The sequence below is a fragment of the Phyllobates terribilis genome, unplaced genomic scaffold, assembly GCF_046119375.1.
Source record: "Phyllobates terribilis strain yellow unplaced genomic scaffold, ASM4611937v1 Scaffold_1__5_contigs__length_1240528914, whole genome shotgun sequence".
NCBI lineage: Eukaryota > Metazoa > Chordata > Amphibia > Anura > Dendrobatidae > Phyllobates > Phyllobates terribilis.
Window position 1 is genome coordinate 432,102,728 of NW_027362761.1, and position 16,147 is coordinate 432,118,874.

A 16,147-nucleotide genomic window follows, 5' to 3' on the forward strand; every position below is an offset into this window, starting at 1 on the left:
ACAGTGGTTACGGAAAGTATTCAGACCCCTTTAAATTTTTCACTCTTTGTTTCATTGCAGCCATTTGGTAAATTCTAAAAAGTTCATTCTCATTAAAGTACACTCTGCACCCCATCTTGACTAAAAAAAAACAGAAATGCAGAGATTTTTGCAAATTTATTAAAAAAGAAAAAATGAAATATCACATGGTCATAAGTATTCAGACCCTTTGCTCAGTATTGAGTAGAAGCCCCCTTTTAAGCTAGTACAGGCATGAGTCGTCTTGGGAATGATGCAACAAGTTTTTCACACCTGGATTTGGGGATCCTCTGCCATTCTTCCTTGCAGATCCTCTCCAGTTCCATATGTCAATATGCTAAGAAATCCTAAAACTGTATACCTTACACAGAGAGCATTTATAAAAGTAGGTAATGCAACTGTAATTAGGATTGCGTCATCGGAGCGGAGTTGGCATTTTTTGATTGGTCACCCTAAGATTATAGAATACTGATGGCTCAATGGACTAAATAGATGAGGTAATAGACTAGTTATTAATAATGCAATAATAATGATGAAATAATAAAGATACAGATGCAGCCTGCATGAAAGGTGTCATAAGTAATAACCTCTGGATCTTGAAAATTAGAGCCAGTCAACAAATTTAAGCATCATATTCGTTTTCAGCTGCACAAAAGAGTTCAACTATTTTAGCCTCTGAACCAATTAGGCTGTAGTACAGTGTTACTTGTATTCCATGCAGTAATGGTCTCAAATTGTAATGCATTAATGTTCAACAGTCATTCCTGAAAACAACATTTTAATCTGAGGGACCACTGTACACGTGTTTGTCCAACGTTTTCTCTGAAATTCCAGACTTTAAACCAAACACTCTTGGGCTAAGTGCACACAATGCCGTTTTCAGGCAGATTCTGCCTCAGAAAACCGACTGAAAGTCTATAAAAAAATCATTGAAAGATATGAACATAAGCAATTCTATACAAAAAATTACTTTTGAACGGTTTTTAACCACTTCAGGTATCTAAAAAGGCCAAGTGGTAAAAGAAGTGACATGTCTTTTCTGGCATTTTACGCTTGGAGTAATCTCTGTACTTTACAATGGAAAGTTCAAAAAGATGCCCTTAAGATGACCATTTTTTTGGAGCATTGTGCAATAGTTTTTGCTTAAACCGCTGGCCTTTTCTTGGAGTGAAAAAAGCGACAGTAAAATAGACTTCATAAAAACTAGGGAAACCCTCCATAAAACCACTGGTGACTAAGGCAGTCAGAAAAACGTTCAGGAAATGACCCGAAAAATAACACAAAAGATGCTTCAGGAAAAAGACTCTACAGAATTTCCTGAAGCGTTTATTGCTTGAAAAACTCGTTGGGTTCACCTCAGCTTAAATGACTTCATGTGCACATACCCTAAAGCTGTGGTCCCCAACCTTCCTGACCTTTTGAAAGCCACATTTAGCTTTGAGAGAGGGTCGTGAGCCACATTCAGCACTAAGAGAGGGTTGCAAGCCTCATCCAGCTCCTGCCCCCCTCACAGTAGTGACAACTAGAGCCCCCCCATTCAGTATTCTCGCATCAAGCACTCCCACCACATGGTCGCATCCAGCTTCAAGCATCTCCTCTGACAGGTAGTATCATCCTGTCTCCATTTTACCATACTTAATTTTTTTTTTACCCCCAATGCCAGTATATATGCGCATTTAGATTTGGTCTTCTATGTGTGTCTACCCACAAAAGTCACCATCTGGAGACCTGCTCTTCATAGCTGTTTGCTAGACATGGTTCTAATGAGTCATCCGCGAGCCACACATCATGGGCCTGTGAGCCACAGGTTGGGGACCCTTGTCCTAAAATAAGATAAGATAAGATATACTTTATTTATCCCGGAGGAAATTGCGGTATCACAGCAGCAGAACACAGATCTCGAACATGACACATATGATAACATAACATTTGGAATACTTTAGACATTGCTTTTCAGACATTTGTTAAACACCCCCATAGCTGTTGGAACAAACGATCTCCTGTATTTTTCCTTTTTACACCTTAGTTGTATTAGGCGATTGCTGAATGTGCTCTTCTGTTTCACAAACAGTTCATAAAGCGGGTGTGTGTTGTTGCCCATTATAGCTCTGCACTTCTTAATCCTATCCTCTACCACCTCTTCAAAAGTCCCAAGCTGTAGGCCCACCGTCGCGCTAGCCTTCTTTATAAGTTTGTTGAGCTTGTTGGCGTCAGCAACACGCACACTGTTACCCCAGCAAATTATTGCCGCAAAGGTGGCACTAGCCACAATGGATTGGTAGAACACCTCAAGCATTTTGCCACACACATTAAAAGACCTTAACTTCCTTAGGAAGTACAATCTACTCATCCCCTTCTTGTAGACCTTCTCCACGTGGCACTTCCAGTCTAGCTTGCTATCCAGGTAAACCCCAAAATATTTGAAACTGTCCACCATCTCCACATCCTGACCGTCAATGGTAACAGGTAGGCATACCTTCTTGCACCTTCCATAGCTCATCACCAACTCCCTGGTTTTCTTAACATTTAGTTCTAGATGGTTAGCCTGGCACCATACTACAAAGTCCGCAACCACTCTTCTATATTCCTCTTCATCCTGGTCCTTCCCAATACCGCCAACTATCACAGAGTCATCCGAGTACTTCTGGAGGTGACAACGGTCTGATTTATACTGAAAGTCAGCTGTGTACAATGTAAAGAGGAATGGCGACAGCACTGTTCCCTGCGGGGCTCCGACACTGCTCAGTACACTATCTGATGTAGCCGTCCCCCACCTAACAAACTGTGGCCTATCCGACAGGTAGTCAATTATCCAATTCACAAGTCCCTCATCCACCGCCATTTTAATCAACTTTCCACGCAGTAAGAGTGGCTGTAATGTGTTGAACGCACTACAGAAATCAAAGAACAAAGCACGCACTGTGGTTCCATCATTGTCCAAAAAGGAATGTACTGTTTGTAGCAGAGACGCTACAGCATCGTCCACCTCCAGTCCCTGCCGGTACGCAAACTGAAGAGCATCAGTATGCGCCATCACCCTCGGACACAAGTGAGCAAGTACTATTCTCTCCAAGGACTTCATCGCATGCGATGTTAAGGCCACCGGTCTATAGTCCCCCGGGGAAGCCGGGAAGGTAGTCTTGGGAACCGGCACCAGGCAGGAAGTCTTCCATAGCACTGGTACTCTCTTTGATTGTAAGCTCTGGTTAAAGAGATGCTGGAAGACAGTACACAACTCATTTGCACACACTCTGAGGACACGTGGACTGAGACCGTCAGGCCCTGCTGCTTTGCCAATGGCCAGCTTACTAAACTGGTCCCTCACGTCATTTTTGGAGACCGAGAAATGATCTATTTCACCCCCTGTTAATTTAGCTAGTTGTTCCCCGGCCTCCTCCCCCTTCCCTGCTGCTACCGCACCTTTATTGCTGAATCTATTGAAGAACTCATTCATTTCATTAGCCATTCTAAGTCCACCACCCCCCTGCTCCGACCTTGCCTTAAACCCAGTCACTAGCTTCATTCCAGCCCACACCTCTCTGGAGCTTTTTTGTGCAAATTGATTTTCTAATTTAACTCTGAATGCCTCACGGGCAATCTTAATTTTCCCCTTTAGGTCTCGCTGTATAATTTTCAATGCCTCCTTGTCCTTCCTTTTAAAAGCCAGTTTTTTCATGTTTAGTAAATGTTTCAAATGTTTAAAATAAGACTTTCTGGCTCAAGTAACACTACATGAGGGAGATGCCATTAATCGCTTAACCTTAATACAGTCATCCAGGTAAAGATACTCAGCCCCATGAACTTCAATGGAGCTGAGCTGCAATACCGCACTGTTCTGGAAGAAAGCAGACCTGCTTTTCTAATCTCGTACAACCCCTTTAAGAGACTATATTGTAGTATAGTAATGGTTGTGATTGAAAAATGTCGACAGATGTTTTTCTTGGGAATAAAACTCTTATTGTCAGTATGTAATACTTTAAGCTATTTTTTTGCGAGTTTATCTTTACATGATAACTCATTGCTTTACTCCTGCTGAGGTATTGTTGCAATTGATGTGAGAAAGGTATTCTACATTCCTGTAATGTAGTAAAACAATGAGCACAATTTTTTTTCAGTGTTTTGCTTCTAAAAACCCTCATAACTTATCAAAGTAAGAATAAAGAGCCACCGACGGATCGCTGTTAATAATGATTCTAATTACCGGTTCACCTAATGCCATGCTGTAATTGTGTTTAATGTCACATTCTAATTGTATTTTGCATGTTCAGCCTGTCACTTTCATGACTTGACCGTAACTTTTTTTTTTTTTAGGAACATTTTGAATTAATAGAGTGCAAAAATAATCGAGACTTGCAAGACACATTCAAATGTTAATTTCCAATTTCATCAAGCACTACATTAATGTCTCTGATGGTGCCATTCTCTTTCACACCTCTGGAGGTGATTGAAATGCGGGCCTTTAAAGTGAAGTCTGATAACCAGCGTATGGCAACTCCAATTAGCTTCACTTTGCCCTGAAGTGCATCACAAACAGTAACAAGGTCTCCTAGGACCACTACTTTTGCAAGCTCCATAGTCATTTTTCCTCATTAGTTCCTTTCAATTGGCACTAATGCCATGTACCAAACATCTGAGTGATAGACAACAAAAAAACATGAAGACGAAGAAAGAAAAAACTTTGCCTGTTCTACATACAATTATTTTCCATAATTTAAGTCTCTCTTGAATTCGTTTGATAGTTTAGAAGACCACATTTCTTTATTCTATTAACCTTTCCACCTTGTGGAAGTCATAGAACTTTTTAGTATGGCGCTCTGGTGGTTTTTTTTTCTCCTAAGCATGTTCAAGCATACAATATGAAGAAAATGATGTTCATGTCATAATCACTATGCCTTTTTCCGTATTAAAAACTAATTTTTTTTGTTAACATGTAACTGTGACTCGTTCACTGCTAAGAACTAAGTCTTTAAAAGTTAACTCAAAGTCTAAGAAATAAATATAGCAAGTTTAAAAGTAGCCTTAGGCAAGTAATAGCATAAACAGTACACTGCAGGCACAACTCTATGAATTCACAAAGGGTTGCAATTAAAATACTACAAGGCTCAAAAATGAAATATTCGAAATAGACAGAACCTCATCGAATTGTAGTTTAGCTGACGCGTCAGGTGACTTTTCAGAATAAGCGGTTTTTATTTAACGTACTCATTTATATAGCGCCATTAATTCCACAGTGCTATTTACAGACACGATCACTGTCCCCATTGGGGCACTTTATCTAATTTTTTTATCACTATGTCTTTGGAGTGTTGGAGGAAACTGGAGAATCCTGAGGAAACCCATACAAACACGGGGAAAACATACAAATTCCTTAATGGGAGTTGAACCCAGGAACCCAGCGCTGCAAGACTTCAGTGCTAATCACTGAGCCGCTGTGCTGTGTTCTGTGGACACATGGGTAATAAAACTAATACTAACCATTTTATGATAGAAATCCTCTTTTTATCAGCAGTTTTTCTCCTTTGGAGGCTCCATCTTTGAGGGCACCTTAAGGCGTCCATGCAAATCAATCCGAGATCGGACCACAATGAACAGACTAGCCACAGGTCTCCTAACGCCAGTGTGACAGCTTCATAGAAACATATTTACAAATACCAATATATAAATGAAAAATTTTGCACCAAAATCCCACAATCGCTGATACAAAATTGCCTACCAAAATAACATAAATGAAACCGGTAATACAGGATCCTGGGTACGCATCTGAAAAAACAGTAGATGCATGTAGTATCCAGAAGAAAAGAAGAGGTTGCACTTACCGTCCCTTTTGAAAGTCCTTTATTGTGTTGTAGCTAAAACATGTAGGCAGGTGAATTAAATTTTTTATATTGCAAAAACCATTCGTCCACGTTTTGTCCCGTTCCGCAAGCATTTTAAATCCATTTACACAGGAATGGAGTTCACGGAGACTCATCCAGCACATTAAGGAGAAACACTCAGGTAACCCCAAAATCATGCTTTTTGCAGGACCTGAAAGGGTTCAGTTGCCAGCCCTATGAGAAGACCTTCACAGACTTAAGCTAAAAAGAGAAGCCAGGTGGATATTGCGAACACGGGCGCAGAGCTCGACTGGTTTTAATGAAAAGTTTGACATGGCCTCATTCTTATAGTGTTTGGGAAATATCGGTCTTTTAAATTTGGGATTTTTTTTTGCAGTTTTTAATGTTTTCTTTTCGTACAGGTGAGGGGGGGGCTTAATGTCAGTATTGATGTAATCAAGGAGATAGGTCAATGTTTTAAGTAGGATTCCCGCCATTTCCTCCTTAGCTTAAGACCCATTGAAGCGCAGGAGGCACAAAATGGCCGTTGTCTAGTTTTTGTCCACTTCATTCACCTGTCTGCATGCTTTAGCTACAATGCAATAAAGTACCTTTAAAAGGGATGGCGAGTGCAACCTATTCTCTTCTTCTGGATACGACATAGAAATATATGAAGCTGGCTTGCTCAGGTCAGGAGACCATTTCGGACAAATTTGCACGCATGTCTGAATGCGCCATTTTATCAGTTTTCTCTGACCTCAGATTGTAGAGAAGTAAACACTTTATGCTACAATGTCTCCCATTAGCTGCAAACATCGAGAAAGGGGAGCTGGATCTCTTCTAATCTATTCCTGTCATTGTTGCTGTGAATCCAGCATTTGGGTCAGGTAAACCCCTTCTACACTCTACAGCATCATCTCTTTGTGTGTTTGCCATGTTTTTTTTCATCATGTTGGCAAGTTTAAGATGATCTCCATTGCAGACTTCAATTGATTCAACTCTTTTTGAGTCACACTATAGGAGTAATCAAATAATCCTTGATTAAATATTCCTCATTAGAAAGTTGCGCAGAAATATAAAGGAATTTGTCAGCATTGTAGAGGCACAGTACATATAGACAAGCTGGAAAATGTAAGCAAACTATTGTATTTTAAACATGGAAGCTAGTAAGTTAACTTTTTCAATTGAAAGTAAAAGAAAGGAAAAAAATAGTTTGAAGTGATGATGTCCCCTCTCGGATATTCACCTTAGTTTATATTCCTGTAGCCCCCATAAGGCTTTGTCTAGTATTGCAGCTTAAACCATGTACCTAAATGTGTCTGAGCTCAGTACGACACACAGTCCAAGGTGTAGTGTACCGTTGCATCTGTAAGAAAGCAGACATGTTTTCATTTTTTTCTCTTTTGAGGATAAACTGTCATTTGCTGGCTTGTTCTATCAGTTCCTAAGTGGAAAATTGAAAATGCTACTTACTACAGGTTTAATTATTTTTTACAAACTCGGTTGTCACAATTAAAACAAAAAAAAAAGAGAATATCTGTCTAAATTAAAATGCGAGATTTTTTATTTTTTTTAATCTAAACTTTTATTCACCGATATCCTCCAAGTAGTAATTGGATTTTTATTTTTTGGGTGAAAATCCTATTTAGTGTTTGATTTAAAATGGCTAACCCCTGAAAGTAAAGGTAGTCAAAATACTTATGATGTTGAAACCATGATGTTGTATTATATTGCCTGCTATAACGAAGAAAACAAAGGTTCCGGACCACACCTTGTTAGACTAAATGCAAAATAGTTTCTAAATTTTATTTTGAGAATCTTGGGTACTCTAAACCATTCCATATTCATCTGTTTATTCCAAGTCTTAATTCTACATAAAGAACTGCAACCAACACAACTTCCCTTTCCTCAAAGCCCTGAGAAGACTCTTTTGAAGATGAACTTTCAGTGTTAATCACAACTTGGGTACATTGATGTTCCACCAGGACAACACATCGCTTCTAAATGCATGCTGTTCATGACCTTTGCTACGAGCGGGAGTCTCTCAAAAGTATGTTAATGTGATGTCTAGTAGCATGATGGTAGCAGAGCTGAGAACCCGAGGTCTCGTCCTTCAAAAGCCTCCACTTTCCTCGCCTTCCTTTTGACGTCTATAACATTTCATTCTGATGGCAAAGAGAAACAATACCAGGAGGGAAATGTATCAATCAATCATGCTGTTTTACAGAGTGTTATGAAAAGGTTTTGGTAATTTGACAGCAGCCGGATGAGTGTTACTGTTAAATTAGGTTTAAAAAAAAAATCTTGAAGAAAGTTGCTTTCAGAACATCTGCGCTCAGTATAGTGGAGGGGTGAAAACTTTTTTTTTTTTGTTTATTTATTCTGAACTTAAAATATCATTTTTCTGTCAATTTAAATGATCAAATAAGGAGAAAAAACTCACATTGTTAAAATGTTATACCATTTAGGATCACTGCCTAAAAGTATTTGCCCCCTATTTGTCACATTGAATGCTTCTTTACACAAATTACAACATTTTTCAATATACGTGACCTAAATTTTTGGAGAGGTAAATAAATTAGAAGGATATACATTATTAGGGGATTATTCTGCAAGCATATCTGAGGTCTCGTTACCGCATTCCCACACCATCATACTGCCTCCATCATTCATCAATTGCTCTTGATTTTTGCTATTGCGACATTCACTTTAATGGCCCATTTCATCCTAAAGACTCTAGTAATGGACTATAAGGGCTCGTGCACACAACCGTAATAATCGGACGAGTGCTGTCTGTCATTTTGACGCACAGCACTCGTCCCCATGTTATTTTATGGGGCTGTGCACATGTCTGATTTTTTTTTCCTTGGACCAAGTCAATACTGTGGAAAAATCCCAGCATGCACGAGTTGCCTCTGATATTTGGAACGCACTCAGCCTTTCAATGTCTATGGGTCCGTTGACCACATTGGGCCACACTTTTAATGACATCCAAGTGCAGTCTGATTTTCACAGACCGACCAAGTGAAGGGAAAAGATGGAGATGTTTTTCATTCTCCACATCCAAGAAAATCGGATCACACTATGATCAAACTCTGATCAGCGTAATGTGACCGATTTTCTCAGATGAGAGAAAATCGGTCATGTGACCCCAGCCTGACTGATGAACTTCCTCTTGATTTTGTCACCAGCCAAAATTTAGTAGTGTAGTCATCACCTACTTAGTACCTGATTCTTGACCCATTTTAAGAATTTATAAAGTGTAATATTACTGCATTAATTTTGTTGTAGATTCTATTGATGCTTGTTCCGATCAAGGCGAATAGTCTGAGGCCATCACATGGCCGTCTCTCTAGCGTCCACCATACTGTATGTATTAAGGGTTATGTAGTTGAAGTTTCAGGTAGACTGTGTCTTTTACCATTACCAGTCTTCAAATACTCTGTATGGGAACTGTTTTGGGTCAAAAACTGAACAAGCGTTACTGAATAAACGGTTTGTTTTTTTGTGAGCTTTTTAAAACCTTTTCAGATAATTTCCGATTCCTATGAAACTAAATATAAATGACTCCTGTATGGAGCGTGGTACTGAGCAGCCTTCTAATAGAATATGCTTTTCAAACTTTGCATTGATTAAACTCTTCTTGCTGAACAGTATTTTTTTCACACCTTCAATTCTATCTAACTGCCCACAAGTGACATTCAAAGGTCCTGCAAGTCACATCTCCAGCTTCTTCAGATGATTTTCCAGAAATGTTGACAGCAGTCTTTTTGACAGCTAGCCTAACTTGATAATTCTGTCAATTCAATTTGTCAGGATCAAATAAATGGCTTTTAGAAGGAGTTGTATAGAATATATATACAGTAGTATTTCTTTTTAATCCTAGCACAAAGCCAGTTGCGTTTAGTAATGAAGCTCTGTTGCAGAAGTAAAAAGTTTTTTTTCTGTTTTTGGGAGAAAGCTGCCATGTTTTTAAATCATAGACAACCTGTCGAAGGCTGAATTTAGACACGAAAATATAACCTTTTTCATGGTGTTTTTTTTTTCTTTTGTCTGTCATTTTTTTATCTTTTAAGACTGTTGTGCACTAGTAAAAACATTTCAATGGCGTATTTTTGGGATAGTGCTATTATTTATTTTTTTTTTTATTTGGATGTGGCATGTTTTGGTTTTGGTTCTGACATTTTCTTTACAACCTGAAAAATACCAGAAACCTAATATTGTACAAAATGATAGTAAATAGAAAAGCCAATAAATAGAAAACATCATTAAAAATACCAGAAAAAAATAACTATATAAAAATGGCTGGTATTTTGAAATGCAGATTTGCAAAAAAGTCGTAAGACATTCACAAAGGCATGCTTACATGTACAAAGGGGGCAATTTATCAAAGCCTTTGCAAATACCCCTCAATCATGTATTTATTCAGGACAATATTTATCTAATATTTAATCTTGTGATACATTTCTCATATAAGAACAGTTGTGAGGGGCAGATCTTCACTGTGTCCATTTCTAGTTTTTAATGCTGCCCTACGTATGTTAAGGAAGACATACTGTGCATGTTTGCATTTTTTGTGAATGATCTATGTTACACTTGAACATATGGCTTTTATTTTCTATTTGTGGCTGTTGAGCAGAACTAAACCCTAGGCAGCGAAATCTTCAGCTCTCTAGAGAGTCAAGAGAGGGTTATGTATCAAAGTAATAACTGAGCAATTTATTGTTCCATATGTTTTTTAACAGAGACTTTAGTATGAACGGAATAGTTGGCGCTTCGCTCTATTGTATTTCGTGATTTACTGTAAGTTACGTTTGTAAAAACAAATCCGTATACTGAGCGTAGGTTAAATACTGATCGCAGCTTCAGCTTTATTTCCAGAATTCTTCAATCAGTATATAGAGTAGAAAGTATATTAAATATTGTCTATTAAAATTAAAAGTTTGAAAATTATTCATTATATTAAAAAAATATAATTTATTGCACTCCTTAAGTGCAGGCTTTTTTTTCTTTTTTAAGTTTGATAGGCTTTTTAATTGCCTGCAGATCAATGAGGAGGGGGTGGTTCCTGAGACCCCCATCATTTGCTCTGTAGACCCCTGAATGTCCTATGTTTTCTGTTGAATCTGTACTTTGCTTTGTATGTGGCGCTTCTGTATTCTGAGATACACACCGTTCGGGGGGCTACTGAGCAGTCATTGGGGGTCTCAAGACTCAAACCCCCCACCGATCTGCAGTCGATTATAAAGTACCTGCCAAATTTGAAAAAACTGGTTCAATCTATCGTTTATGTATAAAGGCTGTGTCTATCTTCTGGACCAAAATTTTGCCACCTGCTGCAATTAAAATGAAACGCCTTCACAATACAATAGCCTTAATTAACCGTTTGATTTTGTGTTTATAGCTCGATTGCTGATTCACGCGTCTCCTATCTTAGTAATAGGAACATTTTTTATTCACTGAATGCAGATTTTAGCTGTAAATTGACAATTTTGAGAATGAAGGAGGAAGAAACTGATTTTACTAATAAGTTATATTACAAAGTTTAATTTTTTTAACGTGTACTATTGATGTATGGAAAAATTTTTAAAACAGTCAATCTTTCAAAAAAAGGTTTTGCAGGTAATCTTAAAAATGTTTAAGGCGACCTAACCCTACCAATTTTTTATATATGATGCATTGTATAGTGATAAAGAAAGTATTTGCCAATATATTACCTCTTTACCATCTTTTTAAAATCATCTTTCGATTGAGCTAAAATAAAGCAAGGCTAATCCTGCAGGCGGATGTTTGGAGAATGTTCTGTAAGATGCTGCTTTATAATTAAGATATTTTCACAGATTCCCTAAACTATTTAGAAATATTCTTGAAAACTAATAATTGTTTAAGATCTCCTTATAAATTGTTTATTTATCACTGATGATCTACATTCTGTGGTCAGGGCATGTGCATATACTTCATGGTTGTGAGCCAGAATTTTGCACCCTTTTCCAACAGGTCAAACCCCTTTTTCATTTTTAAAGGGTTTTTTTATACGCCTTTTTATATCTTCTCTTTATTAATATTTTATTAGAAAATTTATTCTAAATACATTTTCCTTTTATTCAAATCAACTGTGAAGACCGAATCTTTTGCTAGAAAAATAAATTTCCATATCAATAGGTGCTCCCAGAATAGGAAAATAAAGCACATATGTACTCTCCCTATATTCACTTGTTCAATGATATGAATCGGTAACTCACCTGGAAAGACATGGAGACAGTACAAGTGATGTGGTACTATAGATAAATGTTACCTGCCCTTTCACAGATTATCTGTGAGAGGGCTATATAATGCCCATCTCTGCAGGACTAAGGTGTCACTCACAGACTGCTTAACAGGGTTCTCTGACTTATAAAAAATATTTTTCAAAAGGCGGGGAACCTTATAAAATAATAATATATGAAGTTATACTCTCCTGCTCGGTGGTCACAGCCATGCAAGGAAGTGATGACTTCTCATTCTTTACTCACCTGACCGATGAGGCCTTTGATTGACTGCAGCGGTCAGGTGACTGGATGCACTTCCGATCGTGTCACATTCAAGTCATCTGTTCTCTGCGGCCATATATACGTCAGAGGTCAGGTTATCGAAGAATTGGATGTCGTTACCTACTAGCCTAGCAAATACAACCTGAGCGACCTTTTCTAGAGCCAATAGGGTTAGAGCCGATAATTCTGCCTTTTTTATTATTTTATATTAATCCCTACCATTAAAAAAATCTTTTATGAGTGGGACAACCCCTTAAAGATTAATTTTATACATAAACTGAAGAATCCACTCCATAAGGGGAAAGAAAGTTATTTTAAGTTTTCACAGGCATGTCATTCACCCAGCCACTGATAAGGCAGCAAGTTGCCCCCAAAGGGTTGTCTGTAGACGGGAGTCTCGCTTGATTAATATCTGTAGTCATGTTTCAAAACTTGTTAAAGAGTCAAAATAGATTTGTTTCCTTCAGAGATGAGCGAACCCGAACTGCAAAGTGTCTGGTGCTGAACTCCGAACACGGACGTCTCCCCGAAGTCCGTAGTTCTGGGAGGAGAGAGATTGATTTTTTCCAGCTACAAAGTTTGAATTCTATAGGGTTCTGGTTCAAGTTTGGTTACAGTTCTGGTACCCGAACCGAACTCTGGACTAAAGTTCAGTTTAACCCGAACTTCCACGGTCCGCTCAACCCTTGTTACCTTTTAATGGGTGGCACTATCTAAAACCCAAGGAAATCAGTATTTGCTCCAAAATGTTCCTTACCCATTGTATTTGCTGGCATGGCCAGAATTGTGTAATATTTGATTGTGAATTGTTTCCTGGTAAACTTTACATACATTTTTGTTGTTAAATGGGTTGTCTGCTTTTCTTCTCCTAATGAAATACATGTGTTTTGATTTATAAATCATTTGCAATTGTGTTTCATTGCATTATTAGCCTTCTATAGCCTCTGTGTTGCACTGTCCATTGCTGGCTGCTGAATGAGTTAACTGCGCATCCGTCAGTGAGCTGTAATGACAGGAGAGGTTGTAACGTTTTTAGGCTGTGTGCACACGGTGCGTTTTTAATGCGTTTCCGCGGCGTTTTTGCATCTGCGGAAACGCCGCGGAAACGCATTAAAAACGCATGGTAGAAGGGCAGCAATGTTCCCCAATGGAAATCCGCATGTGCTGTGCCCATGCTGCAGATTTTTCTGCAGCGTTTATGCTGCGCTCAAAAATCGGCAGCATGTCCATTAATTTTGCGGAAACGCGGCATTTTCGCCGCCATTGACTTGCATTAGAACGCGCCAATGCCGCAAGACTGCATCGTGTGCACATAGCCTTAATGGAGTTTTTTGCTCCTTTCTGCTGATTTATGACCACAGACCACATTAAAGTTGAAACGAATTCGCAAAAATGATCTTTAATTAAAAATACTTGTATTTAAGTTAAAGGAAAGTCTCCATGGGTTTCTGCCTTTCTGTGCAATAGTCATGATTGGAGGGTATTCCAACATTAGTGATAGACCTTCCCTAAGGAACCTTAAATCGGAAGGGAGGGAACATTAGTCACAGGAGGAGCTGCTGAATCGGGACAGCCGTAACCTCAGGAAATGAGAGGAGCCTCGTAAAACATTTCAAGTGGAAGGGTTTTGGGAAATTGCAGCACTTTATCCAGTCCATTTCTCTGGCAGGCATCAGGGTGTGATGTTTGTAAGATATGATGAGATTTACTAGTTGGAAAAGTAATGATAGTCACAGTGTTATTTTACAATATCCTAATAAGAGTTATTTTTTCTGCCAATGTGGCATGCAGTTCTCCTGTCTTCCAAAATGCTTGTTTTCTGCTTTCTGAAGCTGCGCATAAATCTTAAAATCATTTCCCCAGCATTTATTATTTCGTCCCTCTGTTACTCTTCCTGGTAAAGTGTGAATAAATTGACAACTAGTTGTTCCCTTTTTGTTATAAGCGTCTGTCAATACGCACTGATACAGTCAGCACCGTTTGAACAGTGCGAGAAGACGTTGTGACGAACCCCGTGACAAGGGTAATAATATCATCCAGCTGCCAATTTATTCCTACATTTCCAGGAGGAATAACTGAGGATCTACCCTAAGCAGAGTTGTAAAAATATATTGCCTAGAATTATTTTATGGGAAATACAACTATCTACTAAAACGCTTAAAAATGTTGTCCACTACTTTAGCACTGATGATCTATCCTTAAGACATGTCGTCAGTGTCTGATTGTCCAGGGTCTGACCCCGGGTCCCCTGCCAATCAGCTGTTATCGGTGTCTGTAGCCGTAAGTAATCGCTTGCGGAGCTGGCCGTCGCAGGGTACTGCACATATGCTTCCTATTTTTTTGAATAGGGGTCAGATGTGTAGGTAGTACTAAGACCCATCCACTATATGGGCGGCACGGTGGCGCAGTGGTTAGCACTGCAGCCTTGCAGCGCTGGGGTCCTGGGTTCAAATCCCACCAAGGACAACATCTGTAAGGAGTTTGTATGTTCTCCCCGTGTTTGCGTGGGTTTCCTCCGGGTTCTCCGGTTTCCTCCCACACTTTAAAAGCATACTGATAGGGAATCTAGATTGTGAGCCCTGATGGGGACAGCGACGATAATGTATGTGAAGCGCTGCGGAATATGTTAGCGCTATATAAAAAAAATAAAGATTATTATTATCAGAAGACGGCCAAGATCTGCAAGTGAGTACTACCGGCCGCCGACACCGATAACAGCTGATCGGCGGTGTCGGACCCCGACCAAAAAGACATTAATGGCCTATGCTAAGGATAGGTCATCATTGATAAAGTAGTGGACCACCTCTTTAAGTAAAAGCCCAAGCCATCTAATTGTTCTTCTATTTTCTTCACAGATGTGTAGAAGTTATTGCAAAGGAAGGCCGAAGCCTGAAAGAGCTCTACTTAGTAACGTGCAGGATCACAGATCACGGTATCTCATTCTTTATTCTCTTTGGCAGCTGCATCCACTTAGTTGCCTTTATTTACGAGCTGTTATAAGAACGTGTTCAGCTTAGTGTGAAATATTGGTGACGGGCAATAAATGCAGAATTTACAGTATATTGCACCTTCCATACCTGCGTAAATTGTGCGAGCTGACAAGGCTCAAGCAATTAGGAAATTAACTTGTTTAGTAATTGTTGACCTGTACACAATACCTGCATACTGATAGTGCTTACAAGTAATTACATTTATCCGCACTGGAAATTTATTGAGCAGCTAGTCAACATTTGTTGTGTACATTAATAACGCAATATAATTGTCTCTGTTTCTCTGTAGTGTTAATGTCTCTTGTGGAGACACCAGTAATTATTGCGTGTGCTTTATACATTTCGGTGGAGTGCATTCATTATTTACCTACAGATGAACATGAAGCGCTCAGTTGTTGCTTTTGTCCTTGCATTATGTCTAATAAAAAAAAGAACTTAACCCTTCAAAATGAAAATCAAGCGCAACTTCAAGAATTATCCGTAAAGCACCAGACTGCCATAATGTCGGCATAGTTTAGCATCTGTATTACGGCCACATGCCCCAACCTGACAGCTTCAGAGATTCTTATGACAATGTTAGAATAAGTTCACGTTCAGAAAAAATATCTGTATTTGTACATCAGCAGTTATTAAAATTTATACGACAGAAAGCAGTTTACTATGATAAGGTTTTTTTTCAAGTTTGGCACAAAAGTCTGCAGTCACTCTATCTGACTGCAGACTTGCGAATCCTCACATAGCACACAGCGTCCGCTGTCAGGACTCACCGGTGCCGGGAGTGGGCTGACATGTG

The 16,147-nt window shown here is 38.9% G+C and overlaps 1 protein-coding gene across 2 annotated transcripts in view; it reads left to right on the forward strand.

Annotated features, from left to right (window-relative positions):
* Positions 1-16,147, forward strand: part of FBXL17 (F-box and leucine rich repeat protein 17) — a 929,014-nt gene that overhangs the window by 550,648 nt on the left and 362,219 nt on the right. For both annotated transcript variants that reach the window (XM_073677587.1, XM_073677577.1), the window contains exon 7: positions 15,220-15,296. In XM_073677587.1, the coding sequence (XP_073533688.1) occupies positions 15,220-15,296 (77 nt within the window). The remainder of the gene's footprint in view (positions 1-15,219; positions 15,297-16,147) is intronic.